At 39.3% G+C, this 19,194-nt stretch overlaps 3 protein-coding genes across 3 annotated transcripts; all 3 read left to right on the plus strand.

Moving 5' to 3' along the window:
• Positions 1-27: 27 nt before the first annotated feature.
• Positions 28-2,221, plus strand: LOC122077073 (U-box domain-containing protein 38-like). The gene has a single exon (XM_042642847.1). The coding sequence runs from the start codon at positions 431-433 to the stop codon at positions 2,042-2,044; it is 1,614 nt and encodes a 537-aa protein (XP_042498781.1). The 5' UTR covers positions 28-430; the 3' UTR covers positions 2,045-2,221.
• Positions 2,222-4,196: 1,975 nt separating this feature from the next.
• LOC122077559 (putative DNA glycosylase At3g47830) lies at positions 4,197-16,066 on the plus strand. The gene is made up of 4 exons (XM_042643522.1): positions 4,197-4,795; positions 4,960-5,160; positions 15,649-15,705; positions 15,798-16,066. Exons 1-4 carry the CDS (start codon positions 4,340-4,342, stop codon positions 16,032-16,034), a joined length of 951 nt encoding a protein of 316 aa, XP_042499456.1. The 5' UTR covers positions 4,197-4,339; the 3' UTR covers positions 16,035-16,066.
• Positions 16,067-17,112: 1,046 nt separating this feature from the next.
• On the plus strand, positions 17,113-18,857 carry LOC122077501 (zinc finger protein 8). Its single transcript, XM_042643453.1, has one exon. It carries the CDS (start codon positions 17,602-17,604, stop codon positions 18,361-18,363), a length of 762 nt encoding a protein of 253 aa, XP_042499387.1. The 5' UTR covers positions 17,113-17,601; the 3' UTR covers positions 18,364-18,857.
• Positions 18,858-19,194: the final 337 nt, after the last annotated feature.

Raw genomic sequence — 19,194 nt, forward strand, 5'->3', positions numbered from 1 at the left:
ACCTCATTCCTGTAAATATTTCATTCTCCTTTCGGCAATCTCTGTAAAAAAACCAACCGGCCCATCGATGACAACACGAAGCTTCCCCACCACGTCTTTATCTCTCCTCAGAATTAGAGTCTCTGCAAACCTGCAATCACTGAGATCAAATCTCACCTAAGCCAAGACCTAGTCTAAAGTATGGGTTCGTCGATGATATCATCTTCTCCCTCTCTTTTTCTCTCTCTATCTGTCTATTGTGATATATCTGGATTTTCCTTTTGAGGGACTAGTGGTTTCTGTTGCCTCTGGTTTGGTTTGTTTGGTTTGTTTGGTTTAGGAACGATGACAAATATGGGATTTTTATTTTGTGGTTTCATGAGAAAGGGAACAAGTGCTTTCTTCTCTGAATTCTCGAACAGTGTAGAAGAGATTAGGGAAAGCTACTGAGATGGGGAACGGTAAGCACAGGTGGAAGATTTTCCTGTATCGGGCATCGCCGACTGCGTTAAAATCAGAATGGAAAGAGCCACCCAAGGAATTCGTCTGTCCGATTTCTGGGTCTTTAATGGCGGATCCTGTGATTGTTGCCTCTGGTCATACTCTCGAGAGAATCTGCGTTGAAGTTTGTAAAGATTTGGGGTTTACTCTAGTACTTCCCGATGGCTCGAAACCTGATTTCTCTACTGTAATCCCTAATATTGCTATTAAATCGACTATTCTCAACTGGTGCCGTGCTAATGGCGTCGAACGGCCAACTACCCCAGAGCTCAGCTCTGCGGAGAAGCTCGCTCGTGCACATATACCGCCTGAGAAATCAACCCTCAAATGGAAGAAGGAGGAAGAAGAAGAAACAGAGAAGGAAAATCTATCGGCCTCGGAGGATTTGCTTAAAGGAGTGGCGGAGAAGGCTCCCGTCGAATTGTCTTATGCAGCGACAGAGTTAGATCGCCGGCCGACTCATTTCTACACGAGCTCCGAGGAATCGGTAATTATGGGAACTCCCGGCACAACTTTGCCCTTCGCAACGCGGCCCTCTTGTTATTCATCTTCTTCGTCGTCCGGCAACGTTACAGACGAGAGCCTAAACCCAATGTCCCCGGAAGAGGAGGAGATCGTCGTCAAGCTCAAGAGCTTACAAGTGTTTGAGCAAGAGGAATCAGTGATCTCACTGAGAAAAATCACCAGAACGAACGCAGATATGAGGGTTCCACTATGTACTCCACGATTGCTTTCAGTGCTAAAATCTCTCCTGAACTCACGCTACTCCGTCATCCAGATAAACGCGGTGGCATCTTTGGTGAATCTCTCGTTGGAAAAGATCAACAAGGTAAAGATCGTTCGCGCGGGGATTGTTCCACCATTGATCGATGTGTTGAAGGGAGGGGTCTCTGAGGCGCAGGAACACGCTGCGGGTGCCCTCTTCAGCCTCGCTCTTGACGATGACAACAAGATGGCTATAGGTGTATTAGGCGCGTTACCGCCGCTGCTCCATTTGCTCCGGTCGGAGAGCGAGAGGGCTCGTCACGACTCGGCGCTCGCTCTGTACCATCTCTCGCTTGTTCAGAGCAACCGCTCCAAACTCGTGAAGCTGGGTTCTGTGCCAACGCTACTAGCCATGGCAAAGGGAGGGGACCTCGCGAGTAGGGCTCTGCTCATACTCTGCAACTTAGCGGCATGTGCAGAGGGACGCTCCGCATTGCTGGATGCGAACGCGGTGGAATGCTTCGTGGGGATATTGAGGGGAAACGAGTTGAACTCAGTAACTACTCGGGAGAACTGCGTAGGGGCGTTGTACGCGTTGAGTCAAGGGAGTTGGAGGTTTAAAGTGCTGGCGAAGGAGGCGGGAGCGGTGGAGGTGTTGAGAGAGGTGGAAGAGAGAGGAAGCGAACGAGCCAGGGAGAAGGCTAAGAGGATATTACAGATGATGAGAGGTACTGGGAGAGACCAAGAAGATGAGGAAGAAGAGGTAGACTGGGAGGGTTTGTTGGACTCGGGGACATTGAATCGGACTCGTCACCGATTCGCTTCTGGTAAGAATGCATCGGTTGCCAACTCGACTTAGTTTCACTTTGTAATTATTGGGGTTTTCTTTTGCTCTTCCCCACTTCTGCCATTTTCACCTTCAGATTCTCCCTCTTTTTGTTCAAGGGATGTAAATTTATCTATGTAACAGTGGAAGGAGATGATTATAAAGATCACAGGACAAATCTGATCCATCCATTTTTATGTTTTTTTTCAATCTGATGCGTTCATTTCCGCCTAGAGTTCGGAGAATGCATGGTAATGTCTACACTCTAGAGTTCTCGTGTACATGTATGGACATATATATATATATATATATATGATGTGTGCCCATAAAAAAATGGGGTGGGGAGGACAATGACACTGGTCTGGACAGCCCAACGACATCATCATACTTCTTCCTTGGTTTAATAAGATTTTATGTTTGGCATGTGGCTAATCTAGATCATGTCTTTTTTATTCTTATTTAACTTATATTTATACATGTTCATTCACATTCTCTCTCAATGTTATGTTTTCTCGAGCTAGTGGGATGAAAAATCTCTACCCTAAAATGAAATATCTACCCTTCAATTGATGAGTTTGTTCTATCTCTTCTTCCTCAATAAAAGCATACATGGAAAGAGTCATCAAAGGCCGTGAGAATCTATCTCCTCGCATTGCAAGGGTGGAATTGATACATTGCATGGCTTCCTTTTCAAACCTATCAAAAAGTTTTATATGGTATCTGGTTCGTGTTTTCCTTGTTTCATTACATAAAGCACCTGCTTTTGCATTTCTTTTATGTTTAGTAATTGAAATCGGCAAAGTCCACTCATCCGGATTCCAACAAGTCAGAACTAGGATGAGGAGTTTAGGCAATAAAAGCACATCTATGATTAAGGTGTAAATTTGGCCATATGGTCTAAATCCACTCTGAGTTCGAATAGGGTTTGTGCTAAGATTTTTTAGATTTTTTTTTACCTTGAGAACAGGGTTGAAAAACTGTCAAGGTTGGATGGGTATGGGTTGATACCTAGGTCCAACTCCGCTTGGTCCAATCAAAAACCGTGATTTATATTAATATAATTTAAGGTTGTCATCTTTTCATCTTTTTTTTTTGTGAAAATCCTATCATTTTATACATAATAATGAAATATAGGTCATTGATTCTTATGGTCATGTGTCTTGAACATTTATTACTGTATTATACTTCTTAATTTTAGTTATATATTGATCATTTGATCTATTGGTGTTCTTTTTTAAATAATTTTTTAATGACAAAAATTGACCCGACCCAATTAGGGTCAATTAAAACTAGATTGGGTTGGCATAAGCCAGACAAGGTTGGGCCTAGGAATGAGATTAATAGGGTTGGTTTGGGCCTGGATTGAGTTGTGGGACCTAGGATTAAGTTAGGGTCTTAAAAAATCCAGCCCAACTCGACCTGTTTCATCGCTACCTTTGATAGTCTATTAGTCTGAATAACATGAAAGATTTAATACTTAGGTCATGCATGGGCATACTCAACACAACATCCGTTGGAAGAGAATACACGATTCTTGTGCCTTATCAAGTGGCTAATTATCAACATTTGTTTCATACACATTTTCTGATCTCATAAACTAAATCTCAATAAAAGATCAAACAAAAACTTGCAATCTGACTACAGCTTCAAGTGCTAACACTAATCCACATTGTTTATCATCGTTTCTCATCCTTATTTGCTATCATAGATGAACCCTAGTTGCAGTGAAAGCTCTCTAGAAGCAATATTTATTAGTTTAGGAGCATTAATGGGATTCATTGCTCCAATTTAAGCTAATATTGAGATTTTGAGTCCCAAATTTCGTGTACAAGTAGGGCTATAAGAGAGCGAATCAAGTTCACATACGAGAATGTATGAGAACAGTTTTAATCCATGGATATATAGAATCAATTTTCTCTCTCTCTTCATTTAATAGATTTTACATCTATGGAGCAGGAGTGTATAAGAACATTCTCGTACGTGAACCTGATCCATTCACAGGCTATAATACTCTAATTATCCATGAAATTTTAACTCGATTAGAGTTTACTATTTGGTTTCATCCGGTTTCGAATACGCATCAGACCGAAATCGAACTAGATCAATCAGAAATCATCTCGAGTCGGCAAAATGTGCCCTAACCCTAGAAATCCAGTACGGATCGACGGATTCCAATCGAAAACGGCCGATCCCGATTCCCGATTCCCGATTCCCGATTCTTAAAGCCCTGACCGGAGAGAGAGTTGCTGTGGAATCGCAGGTTCTTTGATCCGCGGCTTTCGCCTGATCTCTGTGGTTCACATCAATCAAACCCCAGGGTGAGAAGATATGGAGAGAAGCAGAAAAAGAAAGCTTCAAGCGCCAAAGCCATCTCCCGTCAAATCTGAGATTGTAGAGAACAAGGACAACGCAGCTTCTGAAAGCGTGAATGGACTCTACCCAACTCACCCTCGACCCACCCCGGAAGAATGCCGAGCTGTTAGGGACGATTTATTGGCACTACATGGATTTCCTCCTGAGTTCGCCAAGTATCGATCTAGGAAGTTGAAGGAGAACCCTACTTCTAGTACTGATGCAGCGGGTTCTTCTCCTCCTCCTCCTCCTCCTCCTTCGCTATCGTTATCGCTTCCCTCGGTGAAATCAGAGCCACGGGAGAACGGGGAAGACGAAGCTGAAACTGTGTTAGATGGTCTCGTAAGCATTCTTCTCTCGCAAAACACAACTGATGCCAACTCCACAAGGGCTTTCGCTTCTCTTAAACGCGCTTTCCCCACATGGGAAGATGTATGCTTCTCTGCCTCTCTCTCTCTCTCTCTCTCTCTCTCTCTCTCTCTCACACACTTCCACACACACACACATTTATGTCATATTTTCATGTCAATGGTTTTATTTTATTAGGCACTAAATGATTCTGAACAGTTATCGGAGTTTTGGGTCTTTGCATGAAGGTTCATGCTGCGGAATCAAAATGTATAGAGAATGCCATAAAATGTGGTGGGTTAGCTGGGAGAAAAGCTTCTTGCATTAAGAACCTATTGAAGGCCTTGCTCGAGAAGAATGGTAAAATATGCTTGGAGTACTTGAGAGACATGTCAGTTGAAGAAATCAAGGCCGAGCTCTGTCATTATAAAGGAATTGGACCCAAGACGGTACTTATTCTTTTATTTTTTTCAATTAAAACTGTAAATTTTCTTTTGACTACTGTTTGTTAGTATTATGGATTCTTGCGTTCTTAGCCTGTTCTTTCTGCTGAATGGGACAATCTGTGGACGAATTTATTGAAACTTATTTGGAGCTCCTAGTGGATGTGCATGGCTGAAATCAGAGATTTATTGAAACTTATGTGGAGCTCCTAGTGAATGTGCATGGCTGAAATCAGAGATTTTGTAGTAACATATATAGGAAGTGCTTCCGCTATCAACATGATCAGGTGTACTATCAGGACCCTCATCATTAGGTGTATTCTTATGCGTAGTTTTCATGCCTTCTGTTTCTAGGTATCGTTTGCATGATATTTGGGGGCCTTTTGTTGTACTAGTACATAGCCCACTAGGACTTCTAGAAGAGTCTAGCTAAACTAAGGAACTGTTATTAAGAGGATGATTAGGTGGCCAAAGAAGGATAGACGCTCTCTCTCTCTCTCTCTCTCTCTCTCTGTGGATTTTTGGGAGGTAAGTTAATTAGTTTAAAGTGTTAGGAGTTAGGACGGACTTTCATCTGAGAGTAAGATTATTTATGAACTTTAAAGTTCAATGCGTGTGTCTGTCCTGTAATTTTATGTCTCAGGACTCATATTTTTTGGAATACCTTCTGAATAATGCTTCATTATCAGAGGATCTCGACTGATAGTGATGCTAAACACCCATTAGTTCTGTGCTGCACAATTTGCTGAATGTTATTTTTATAGTTGGATCTTGTGAATGTTGTCTGTTTAAATCCAGTGAATATATATTAGTAGTCTACTACTTTTGTCTACCAAAAGATAAAAGGGAAAAAGAAAAGTCTATGTCAAAGATTAGGTACACTGTGGCTGTGATCTTGCTGTCATATTGTGATAATTCCTATTTTGTTGGAGTATTATAATGTTTATTTGTTTGAAGCTGATCTCAAGTAGTAGGGATAAGGACTAGTTAAGCTGAGCAGGGTATTTCTCAAGTCCCAGTCATCATCTATGCAATAATATATAACAACAATTTTATTAGAAAATATTGAAACAATGCAAACGACACTTGGAGTGTTGCCTCTCAAGGCAACCAAGAGAAACAAGCAGAGGAAAAGAAAAATACAAGTACATGGCACTGGAAACTAGTCTTCCAAGGAAAGAGATCTTCCCAAACACCAAACCAGACTACCCACCACTTGGCCAGACTGCTGATCTGCAGTTCCATTTGCAGCCCTAGGCTTCCAGTGAAGTGAATAGTTCACTTGTGAGGCCAAGGACTAATGCGTCTGATGATATGAACGGAACTCCAGATGCTATTCTTAGTTGATTACTTGATTGTATCGAAGACACAATAGTTTCTAAGTCACCTTCCTGCATAATGTAGTTAGAACCCTCTTTTAATTGCAAACTCCAAACCCATTCTAAGAGAAAGTGAAATAACCTAGAGGGGGGTGAATAGGTTATACTAGTGGAAATATAATCGTTTTGAAATAATATCCCCAAGTGTGATTGCAAATTAAAATGTTGCGGAATAAGTAAAATAAACACAATCACACAACACCAAGAATTATAGTGGTTCGACTCAATCCGAGTCTAGTCTATTCCCAACAAGTTTCACTTATAATGTATTTTACTAGTTCCCTTTCAGTACAGTAGGTAGGGAGGAAAACTTTTACAGAATCTTTTCAGGAGAAGAGAATCTGTACAATCTCTTTTGCAGGTAGGGAGGCATCTTATAATCTCCTTTAAGGTAGAGAAACACCTTACAATCTCTTTTAAGGATAAAAGGATCCTTACAATCTCTTAAGGATGAGAGGATCCTTACACAAGCCTAAGTACAATCTAGACTTAATGTAATATAGAAAATGGAGAAGTGGAATAAAAGAGGATTACCTCCGGTTTGGTGCAAATGAAATATGCAATGATGATAGAATGAATGCACCTTTTGAAGTCTTCTTGATGCTTGTAATGTAAATGCCAAGATGTAGATGAAGACTTGTAGATAAGCTTGAGTTCCACTTGTATGGAAAATGAAGAACTTGAACTCGAGATGGTGTAGACCAATTCTCACTTCTAATGCTCAATGCTCCTCCAAAGTTGAAATTAATTGTTCATTAATGAGTAGCATTAGAGGTATTTATAGGTGAGCTTAGATGGTCATTTTAGGCAGTAAATCTCACTCAAATGGTCATATTCTGGGTCCACCGGTCAACCGCCATCGGTAGCCGGTCGACATCCAAGAGCCATTGAGGCAAAATATAGCCGTTAGGGCACTTCCAGGCAGTCATCGGCGATTGGAGGATTTTTTCGATCGACCGGCTGTGGTCTCGGACAGTGACTGTCAATTAGGGCTTCCAGCCTATCGACCGCCAACATGACACTCTGTTTTGATAGAATACTGTCATACTGACCATTCGTCAGTGTTTTTACCTTAACTTTTCGGTCCGACCTCGGATTGATTCGAAACCAGTTGCGTTGGAATCGTCACTCGATTTCCTACAACTTTCATGAAGGGTCCACCTCCTGATACGAACTCTAAGTTTACCCAAAATGCCATTGATTCAGGTCATTGTGGTTTTCACAGAATTTCACTAGAACATATTTTTCCTAATATGTTCCTCACTACTTAGAGATTTTCCATACTTGGTCAAGGTATGCTCTATGGTCATTCTAGTATGATGCAATGCACATGCATGCGGTGAGTGCACGTATATATATATATATATATATATATGGAAGTTAAAAATTACATAAAAAAGGGCCAATCTATCCTAGTGGTTTTCTTCTTCACTAGAACCTTCCACTCTCTGGCACTTCATCTTCTTTTCTTCTTGTTTGCAATTCCATATCTTTGAGCTTCATGTCTTAACATCTTGAAGCTTGAATTCTTATGATATCTTCTTCAAGCATTGATACCAACTTGTTGAAACTCTTCATTTGATGACTTCAATCTTCATTTCTTCCTTTTATTCATCAAATTCGATCTTTGATATGAAGTCTTTACGAAATAATACTTGAAGGAAAATTGTGAAATACCTTTATATGTTTGTTATCATCAAAACCAACTATATGAGTGTGAACATATCCCTAACAGAAAGAAGTTCTACTTCTACAGAATTCCATACCCCTATTGGGCCTAAATAGGTCCCCAAGCATGGTTTTAAGTATCGGTGCGTATCGTGCCGTATCGGCCGATACGTATCCATATTGGTAGGCATCGGCACGATACATACCGATACGCTACGGGGAATTTTGGGCCTCTTTTTGTGTATTGGCGTATCGTACGTATCGTATCGTGCCGTACCGTATCGGTACCGATACGTATGATACTCTACGATACGAACTTTTGAAAATCTGAAAATTTCTCGAGAGTATTGGTGCCGTATCGGTATGTATCGAAGGTATCGTGCAGTATCGAGCCGTATCGTACTGTATCGGTACGATACAACTACTTAAGTGTGAATTTTTTGTTGTTTGAAACAAACACTTCACACTCTCACCAACAGTTTTCTAGATTTTTTATATATTATGTAAAAACAAGTGTTCTACAACTTCCATGGAAATTTTTTATTTTTCTCAAAAAAATATATTTTAAAAATTTTTTTATTCAGAAATTAATTTTAAAAAAAAAATCCCCCCAAAATTTTTTTTTTTTAGAAAATTTAGTTCATTCAACTCTTAAAAATAATGTCATAACTTATAATTACTAAATACATGATTTCAAATGAAACCCACACTTTTTCCCCAAAAAAGTGAGGTTTTCAATTTTTTTTTTATTTCTCAGATCTACTCAAATATATTGGTCCACACTTTGTTGATTTTTTATATGTTCTTTAAAAACATTTAATCTACAAGTACTATAAAAAAATTTTAATTTTTCTACAATGAATGGGAGACCCACTACCATAAATATTTCGACTAGGGTAAATATTGTGCCTATATTCGACAAGTGCAGAATATCATCGTAATTGCTCCTATTGAAGAAGAAGGTCCTAGCCAAGGATTTGAACCACCACGACACTCTTCACGGCACTCATCACAGTGGCAGTGGCAATAAGGAAAGAAAAAACTGTAAGAAACTCAAACCTCATCATTTTGAACATTTTCAACTCAATATATTTGTCTATCAATACGATACCCTCTACTTAAGTATCTATGCATTCTACATGTTATATATAGCTTTTTTTAACTATTTTTTTTATGCAAAAGTGTATAAAAATGTGTTCCCTATCCATTTATGTGTGTATCTTTAACGTATCTTAGCGTATCTCTGATACGATACGATACCCTCCGATACGTATCTTAATTTTGACCGACCGATACGGCGACCGATACCAATACTTTAATCCTTGCCCCCAAGACTTGTCCTATGGCTGATCTGATCTGTCTTGTGGCCCTATTGTCCATGGAAAATGAATGGCGATGTATAGAGAGGTAATTTTGTCATTTCAAAAATTCTAGCAAGTAAAATGCTTTTTGTACGGATCCCCAAACCTACGAATAAGGGCCCCTCTTTTTAAAGAAAAAGCTATGACTAAGGTTTTTTGTGTGTGTGTGTGTGTGTGTGAGAGAGAGAGAGAGAGAGAGAGAGAGAGCTAAAAGAAAAACATGCATTAGATAAGAGGAGTCTGATTACATGCCATATTGATTTGGTAAGTAGGACTCCTACTAATTAGAGTCTTATATGCAATAGTTTTAAGTTGTCCTAGTAGGTTATGACTATTAATATTACAGAACATAGGATAATGAGGATAGTAGTCCAATTCATGGCATACCATAATTAAAGTTCTAGGCCATAATTCTACTAGTTTCTTAAACTGCTGATATAGCAGAATTCTGATCTCCTCTGCGTCGCTCCAAACTTTGTCCACAGTCCATTTGTTGGTTCTTGCCCATGTCAGCCCCTTCAATAGGCCTAATGCCTCCGCTTCACGCCTTCACCACAGTTTCCTATCAAGACATAGCTAGATTCCCATAAGATTACATTGCTCTGAGAGAGGAAAACAAAAGCCCATGCCGACATATTTGTTTTGTTGTCATAGACACTTGTAACAATAAGAAGATTGATGCCTTGTGGGGTAGGGCTTGTGATTTGAGTAGGAACGGATATCACCTAAGCCTCCAGCAGGTTGTGTGTGATACTATTTGCAATCCAGTAATCAATTTGTTGAAAAATACTTGGAATAGCGGGTTTTTGTTCAGAAAATAGGGTTTTATTTCTGTGGTTCGATAGGAAATAACACGTTATTATTAGTACAGAAAAAAACCATTTCAGATCCTTTTTTGGGATTAGACCCGATGTAAAACAACATGAAACTAGTGTTTTGACTGAATTGCTAGGTAGTCTATCTGGTTTGATGCCTAGTGTGCCTAGGGCCCAAACCTTCCTTGCAAGATCACACTTAGATAGAATATGGAAAGTGGACTCTTTCTGGGAGCGGCAAAAACAACATTGAGGGTCAATATCCACCCATTTTGACTGAATGTCCTTTTTAGGGAGACCCTCATTTATCGCTTTCCAGAAGAAAAAGCTTAAACTTGGGGTGGATATTGATTCAAAATCAATATTACATTGTTACATTAGTTTGTAATTTCAGAATATCAAGTCAATGTTTCTGTAAAATAATTTCAAACATATCAATTTCTGTATTTGGTCAAATGTCATGTAAAAGTAACATGAAATTTATAAACTTTCCAACTCCATCCCACAGAGCCCGTCTCATGTTACATCATTACCACTACCACCACCACCTCTACCACATGAGACTAGCTGACCTTTTGATGATATTCCCTATGGAACTAAAAGAAGCCAAATTCGATGTCTTTGATTTCCACAGGAACAATAATCCAGAGCAATAATTGGATTAGGTTCACAATCTGGAGATATTCTTCAGATTATACAAGTTGATTGAGGCCCAAAAACTTCAATTTGCTAAGGGTAAGCTAAAGGAAATGGCTCGAGTCAAATGGATCAAAGATTAGCTATAGAATTGGACTCGGGGCATCAGGTTAGTCACTACCTGGGTTGAGATGAGCAGAGCATGAACCAGAGATTCCTGCCTACCAACTACGAGCAGCACATGCACCTCAAGTTCACACAGCTGAGATAGGACATCATAACAATTGAGGAATATGTGGCCATATTTTATTTCTTAGCCACTCAATCTAATTTTGGGTGCGATGAAGAGGTTTTAATGGCATGGTTTCGGAATGGCTTACACTTTCAAATCAATGTTCTATTTCAATTTGGTCAACTGCCAATGATGGAGGATGCAGTATAGGTTTCATAATAAGGTGAAAGACAGTTTGAAGTGGCTTTATTTTCGAAGGAGCTTCCTGAATACCTGCTCTAACGGTAATAGTTAAAGCAAGAAAACTCCCACTGTAGAAGTCCTTCAGCAAACCACAGGTTAGTAGTTCATCTATGGCATTTTCTAGGCCAAACTACCCTTACTCAGTACCTCGAGGTCGTGATTATGACAGACATATGATGCCAAAGGCTGCCATTCAGTGTTTCACATGCAAAGGGTATATGTATGTCTCTGCTCAACGGCTCATCCGATTGGTACTATATTGATAAGGATTCTTTTATACCTCTTATCCTCGAAGAGCAACCGAACCTTGAGACAATTTGTTTCATAGTTATTAAGGCGGCTCAGCCTAAACTGGCACCTTGATTGCCTTTTCGCCTTGATAACCTTGGTTTGTTTGGAGGCAAAGTGTGAGTATGGTAAAGTCAACAACAATGACAGTGGTGGGGAGTGATAACCTTGTTATGTTCTTCATCCTGGTTTGACCACTCACAGGATTTTCAGCGAGGAAGATTGGCGTTGCAGTAGTATCTTCCAAACCCAAGTGAAGTGCAACGACCAATTATGTAGCATGGTGATTGACAAAGGTTTTTGTGATGGTGTCATATTTGAAAATGTTGTCCGCAAGTTGGAAGACAGAGCCACTCCCAACTCCTACTCCATACAAGTCAGCATGGATGAACAACACCAATCTTCTTGAGCTTGCTCACATAATTTATAGGTGGATTCGTGGATATAGTACAATGTGATGTACTCCCATTGTTTGATAAGAAGACAAAACATTGTGGGTATGCGAATACCTACTCTTTCAAGGATAGAGTGAAGCTTCTTCCCACCAAGATCCTCCTTGAGATCAAGTTCAAGAAGGTTGTGGGTTCTTTTCTCCTCCAATGAGTTGAATCAGATAGTGTTCTTGGTCCCTATCCAAACTCAACGAAGTCGAGTCCTTTTTAGAAGAGGAGAGTTGATGCAGTAGCACTAGAGTGGTTGGACTGAAACGCTACTGGCCCAACCTGGGTTTCTAGATCAGTATGGGTTGGTAGGGTTGTTTGGGTTTATTTGTAATTGATATTCTTTTATTTTGCTGTGTTCTACTTTGAGTAGGCTACTTAGTAGGTAGAGTTCGGTTCCATTTTACTCGTAGTAATAGATTAGTAGTTCTTTGTTCTTTTCTTATTTATGCAAAGCATGTATCCATCGATGGACGGATTTGAATAGTGAATGAAATTGGGTTTTGTTGCACGGCAGTTGTGAACAGTGGTTGACCAGTGGTTGACCAGGTTGGTCGTTGATCTTCTTTCCTCTTCTTCGATTCATCTTTGATTGCTTCCATCTCAGGTAAGTTTTGGTTCGCTTTCTTCCTCCTCCCTTTTCCTCTCTTATTTCTCCTATTTTCTTATATTCTTTTCCTGCTCTTATTCCTTCTTGTATAAGTCTCATACTTGCGATACCCTGTTCTGGTCAACCAAACAGTCACTCATGACTGGGGACTGATCTTTTTCATCTCTTCTTCTTTCCTCCTCATGCTGTGGGTGTTTGATCATCACCCTAGGGCAACTCAAATCCTAGTTCCCATCCCCGAATACTTCCTACATTGTGAAAATTGAAACCATAAGATCTAGTGCCTGCATGTTGCCATTCTGTTTTTGAGCTAAATTTGTATCCAAAAATGACTTCTTTTTATGTCTGTTTCTGGGCCATATTTCTGGCAAAAAAACACATTTGATAATGTGTAGTTAATTTATATTTCTGAGCTGGAAAAGAAATAGAAATGCATTTTTTAAGAGTATATTAATTTCTATATATGAAACTTATATAAATTTATAAAATGTCATTCAATACCCAAAATTTTGGCCTAGGTGGTGGTTGCGGTGGCGGTGGAGGAGGTGGTGGTTTTAAACGGACCAGATACGGAGCACATATGCATGACCCATATCTGGTTCATTAAGGAATTGAGCATATCCATATCCGGTTAAATATCTGCGCAGGATTTCAAATTTTCCACTCCATGTCCTTGTCCATTTAACAACCAGATATTGGACTACCAATCAGAATATTTGTTTAATAGCAACTTCTCACATTAATTGAATTATTAATCTACATCTACTCCATATCGTCACAATGTTGACTCAGCAACATAAATAGAAAAATGTTTGAACTAAAAATTAACCATGATAGTAAAACATGTTAGAAATTAAAGCTAATTCTAACATCAGAAAAATAAGTTTTAGCATCTAACTTCTGTTTTCCATCACCATTTCCTGGTTGATGACCTTAATACAGTATCAAAATGTCCTCCCAGTCCCTGCATATAGATGACTACTTGATGTATCATGTATAATATAACATATATGTAATATACATATTATATCTATACTTCTATATATGTGGGAGATTATAATCAAATGGATCTTAATCAAACTGGATTTTGATCAATCCACATATGCCTTTAACAGACTGGATACTGATCGGATCTGGATTAAAATCCAGTCTATAGACAGCCCTAGTAGTGGGGGAGTGGATTCTCCTTCGTCTGTGGTGGATTCCCTGGGCCTCTTAAGGGGGATTTTGTCTTCTGTTGTTGTTGTAATTCAAGTTCTGCTTCCCCAAACAATTTCCTGTGATAACTAGATCATTTTTCATGTCTTCCTACTTCCTGGGAATCAGCCATACTTCTAGCCACCTTCAATCTTCCTTAATTCATTCTAATCTGTACTGTTAGCCTCCAAATTTCACCCAACATAAACCCTGCCTCAACCCTAACCCCTTTTCTCTTTTACCCTGTTCTGAACTCACCCATAACAGAGCCCATCACACCCTACTGTGGACGGGGGAACCCCTCAAATTTTATCCATCAATCCACCCTACCAAAATAGATCACTAAATCATAATTTCAACCAAAGTAAACCCTAATTTGTGAGTTGCCAGAGATCTCCTTCCTTGCCCTAATTTAGACCTAAAATATGAGCTCTTAATTTTCCCTGTTTTCTGACCTGCTCAGTCTCTCACTTTTTGATTTCAGTCCTGTAATTCCAGCCTTTGAATCGAAACCCTTAGCAACCGACCCTTTTCTGGCGCTAATTAGTGTTGTGCAATTAAACCCTAACTTCTGTAATTAGATTATGTTTTAAAGCATGAGCATCTGGATCCTGTCTTATGACTCTCCTGTGGAGCTACTTGCCAAGTTTTGGACCAAGAGCACAAAAACATAAAACCATGAAAGAATTTCCAAATGATTTACATATGAGCAGACATGGCAAAATTCCAAGATGTCAAGCACTTTCCATCAGTGTCCACTTTAGCAAGGTAATGGATCTTAGATACCCTTGAAATTGCTTGTGCTATGATGGTAGCATTTCCTCTCAGGTTCTGGGATTCTGGGAAGTGCCATAGAGCGTTATTCTTTTGCTTCAGAATACATTGGTCAGCTTGGTTACGTTTACCTGTAGCAGGTTTTATCTGACACCTTGGTCCAGCAATCTTTTTGGAACTGCTGTCATGTAAACAACTAGATGTGTTGGCTATGTCAACTACACCGGCTACTTCATATGGAAACTCGTGAGGATATGAAATTGAACATCTTTCTGCAGTTGTTAAATTACAGTTCTCTACGTAATAGGGATATGCTGCTCAAAGGATTCCTGCTTCTGTACGTATAATTGTAAATATGAAATTGAGCATCTTTCTGCAGTTGTTAAATTACAGTTCTCTACGTAATAGTTTCTGCTTCTGTCCGTATAATTGTGAAGTAGCTAGGATGCCTACACCACCCATATGTCATGAATACTCCATTAGAGATGAGATTGCCACATCACAACCCAGTTGCCGTGTTCTTTTTCTCTCGTGTATTGACAATGGATACCTAGTGGAGTGAGTTTCTTGCGATGGCTTTCATTTCAGAATGTTGGTTTGCCTGAGCTTGTCCTTCCCTTTGCCACCTTACTTTTGGTGTAGATATAGATCTAAATTTCTATCATATCAATGTTCTATTGATAATTATGATTTTTTTGTTTTTTTTGTTCTAATTTAGATGGGACCTCCACCACCTGCAGATATTGATTATGAAGAACTTATCATATTGTTGTCCTAATGCTGTTTTTACTTTATAATTTTTTGGTTCATTTAATTAATTAGGACTTTGTTTGTTGTCGAATGGATGACAGGTGGCGTGTGTGCTTATGTTCCATCTTCAGCAAGATGATTTCCCTGTGGACACACATGTGAGCATAGAAATATTCCAAGTACAAACTACAATTTTTCTTAGATTCACTAATTAATGGTGGGACTCTGCAATGTTTCAAATATTTTACAGGTTTTTCGGATCACAAAGGCTATCGGTTGGGTACCTGGACAGGCAGACAGGGAGAAGGCATACCTTCATCTCAACAAACGGATACCAAATGAATTGAAATTTGATCTGAATTGTCTATTTGTCACCCATGGTAAGCTCTGCCATATGTGTGGGAAGAAAGGGCATAATCAGCAAAGAATCTCTTGTGGCCGCCCGTGTCCTCTATCAAAATACTTTTGTAGCACAAACTTAAAATAAATAAAGAAATAAATATATTAATTGATTTCCAACTTCATAGCCTCTGGAGTCAATTCTGGTATTCTTAGTGTGTTTTTTTGTTTCCTCTAGGATTTGTCTGGAAGAAAATAAAGAGTGGATTAGAATGAGCTATTAAGGTGGCTGATGGGTAGGGACCATCCTCTTCCCCCGCCTCCACCAAGTATAAATGAAATGAAATGAAGTGAGATGAGATGAAATCAATCAATCACTCACCCACCCACCCACTCACCCACCCGGTCACCAAGATCCAACTCTCCATTAGATGGCTTCATTTGGTCCAGGTGTGAAGATGGTGAATGCTTGATGACTTAGCAGGCCTAGTTGGACTTTGCTTACAGCAAGAAAGCACTATTGATTAGATTAGGGAATGGGGGGAGGGAGGTAGGGAAGGGTGAGGAGACATGCTAAATAACCATTGGTGGAAGAAGTCCACCATTAAAAGATCTAATATGAGACAAGGGAATAACAAATACAAATCCAATAGTTTCTAACACGTCCCAAAGTTACAAAGAGTGGGGTCCAATTAGAACAGACTTCCAACCAAAAGGCTTTGCTTGCTTATTAATAATAGAAGCTGACGATTGGATTCAGCTGTAACCTATGCTGTGTGGTTTAAAATATAGGTTTCCCCTGCTCTAAGAAGATTTGCTCAGATCTTGCTGTAGACCCTTATTAATATATAAATATGCTATCATCATTACCCACTTCTAATATTCCTCTGTTTTAGCAACTACTCCCCAAATTCGAAGAAGCTTTAGCAAAACATGGTCAAAGTTGACAGTTTCAGGGAATTTTAGATGCATGTCCCTAGTGGCAGATAAGAACATCTTTACATTAATCACTAATCAGAAACTAAATAGAATATTTATTATGTAGTGCCCTATTGAACCCTGTAGCAGATGGGACTGGGTACCCATAAATATGCTACTTGATCATATTTAAATTTGATTTGTGTATGGTAATCAAAGGTTGAGGTTGAAGATAATACATTAATCTACTTGCTCATTAGTTGGTCAAGAAAATTATCATTTAATATTCAATTAAGTACAGTAAAAGAGGTTTTATTAGCATAAGTTGAGCACCTTCCAGGTGATTGCATCCCCACTAATTTTGACTTCTGGGGTTGGAGTAAATCTAATATGACGTTGTCCTCTTAAAGCATGGAATCAGTGTTTCAAATGCCCAAGTTGATAATCAAAGTGTTTATGGACCATGGGTTCCTCTTTAAGAAAACAGACTGAATCCCCTTTGATGAGGAAAGTATGAGCCGTGTCTAAGTTTTAACCCAATACTGCATATGACGGCTATTCATTTTGATTCTTATTGATTTTTGTTTTTATTTTTTTTTCACCCTTTCCTTATCACCTTTAATAATTGACTCTTTTACATTAGAACTGTTCTTTATTATAAACTTATCTTGATTTTGGGTGCATTGCATCCTGAACACAATGAGCTCACTATAAATTGCTGAGAGAAGAACAACTACTAATAAGAGCATTGTTCCTAAGACCTAGACAACTTTGTCTTCTCAATAATTTTGAGGAAAATGGAGAGGATCAATGTGGTGGAAGGACAAGGAGTAGCTGAAAATACCCTTCTTTCCCCTAGATGGGATGGAGGAGAAGGCTTCCATGTTGAAGAGAAGAAGCTAAGGATCTTTGGTTTTGAGGTGGATCCCTACACAAATGATGGCCAGAGTTCTAGAGTGTCTGAGGAAGGAGATGAAAGCGTAAGTTCTTCAAACACAGTTTTGCCTCGGCAGAAATCTGCGAAGGTCGAGAAGAGTACTACTCCAGCACCTGAAATGGATGATAAGAAGTATGAGTGTCAATTTTGTTTCAAGGGGTTTGCAAACTCACAAGCTCTTGGTGGTCACCAAAATGCTCATAAAAAGGAGAGGCTGAAGAAGAAAAGGCTTCAACTCCAAGCAAGAAAGGCAAGCCTAAGTTGTTACCTTCAACCTCTCCAGACCCACCATGGTTTCAGTTTTCATCTCTCCCCTCCATGGTTCTATGAACCTTCTTCATATATACCTGATCAATTTACACCTTTTGAAGAACCATCACAAGTTAGTTTCAATCCCTTCAGTCCAAAAGCATACTTTAATGGCTCTCCTCTCACAAAATCATATGCTTTACCCTCACTTGTCCCAGTTCCACAAGATACCTGTAAATTCACCTTGACACCCACAAACAGTACGATCCAGAACGGACCTTCATTGATCAAGCCTTCCCCCTTGCCTATTTCCAAGCAAAGCTGTAAGAGTCTGGAGCTTCAACTTGGGCTAGCCATGCAACCAAACGTCTGAATACTCTCTAACAATGGCTTGGGACAAAACCCATTGCTTAAATGCTTAGAAGCTTTTGAAAATCTACCCATTGCCTCCTCCAAGCCTCAAGGTATCTAGCAATACAGCTCTTAACTACATGATAATTTGAAGGTTGCAGATGCCTCTTGAGTTGGCTTTCAGTCAGATAAAGTATTCATGACTCCGGTAATCATTTGAAGACAGCCACATGAAGCAAGGTCGCATGCAACGCTGCCGGGCCAAAGCGTATAGGATTGCACGTATGGAAGCCAATATCTTCAAACTGAGCAATTATTTTAGTGGAATCAAAGTCTTTCTCGTATTTAATGATAATTGGGTGTATTTACCATTATACTAACATTGCAAGTTGATACCTTTCCTTTCCTTCTTCTGTTTTTCGGTTGGAAGTGAAAATCCAACATGAATTATGTGATTCATGAATACTAGCATGGTTTACCAATGAGAATTCACCCTTTTTTAATTTTTTTTCCTTATTGTGGGGGTTCCAAAACTAGTTTGGGTAAGTTTCTAGTTCCTCTTCAACTTTTTTGTTTTTATTTTTCCTGATTAGATGCCTGAAAGGTGAAGATCCAACATGGTTTTATTCATCTCACACAGAAGGTATTGAATCTAGTTAATCTACTTGAGAGCTACCTGTGTGGAGACAAGGCATGACAAATCCAATACTAATACTGCAAAGCTTGCTTTCTGTGATGGCATGAAGTAGAATTCATCATGAAGCCTCATGTTTCAAGAAGGTTGGTAGTAACATGAATGAGGAGAAAGCTGCATGAGTGAAACCCGAATGAAATGAAATTACAAATTTCAAAT

Source organism: Macadamia integrifolia, chromosome 4, assembly GCF_013358625.1.
Source record: "Macadamia integrifolia cultivar HAES 741 chromosome 4, SCU_Mint_v3, whole genome shotgun sequence".
NCBI lineage: Eukaryota > Viridiplantae > Streptophyta > Magnoliopsida > Proteales > Proteaceae > Macadamia > Macadamia integrifolia.

Bases quoted from the DNA above. Each gene is read 5' to 3' on its own strand.
- LOC122077073 (XM_042642847.1), top strand. From the start codon at position 431: ATGGGGAACGGTAAGCACAGGTGGAAGATTTTCCTGTATCGGGCATCG.
- LOC122077559 (XM_042643522.1), top strand. From the start codon at position 4,340: ATGGAGAGAAGCAGAAAAAGAAAGCTTCAAGCGCCAAAGCCATCTCCC. The intron at 5,161-15,648 runs GTACTTATTCTT...AATGGATGACAG, and splicing joins AAGGAATTGGACCCAAGACG to GTGGCGTGTGTGCTTATGTT. The intron at 15,706-15,797 runs GTGAGCATAGAA...AATATTTTACAG, and splicing joins ATTTCCCTGTGGACACACAT to GTTTTTCGGATCACAAAGGC.
- LOC122077501 (XM_042643453.1), top strand. From the start codon at position 17,602: ATGGAGAGGATCAATGTGGTGGAAGGACAAGGAGTAGCTGAAAATACC.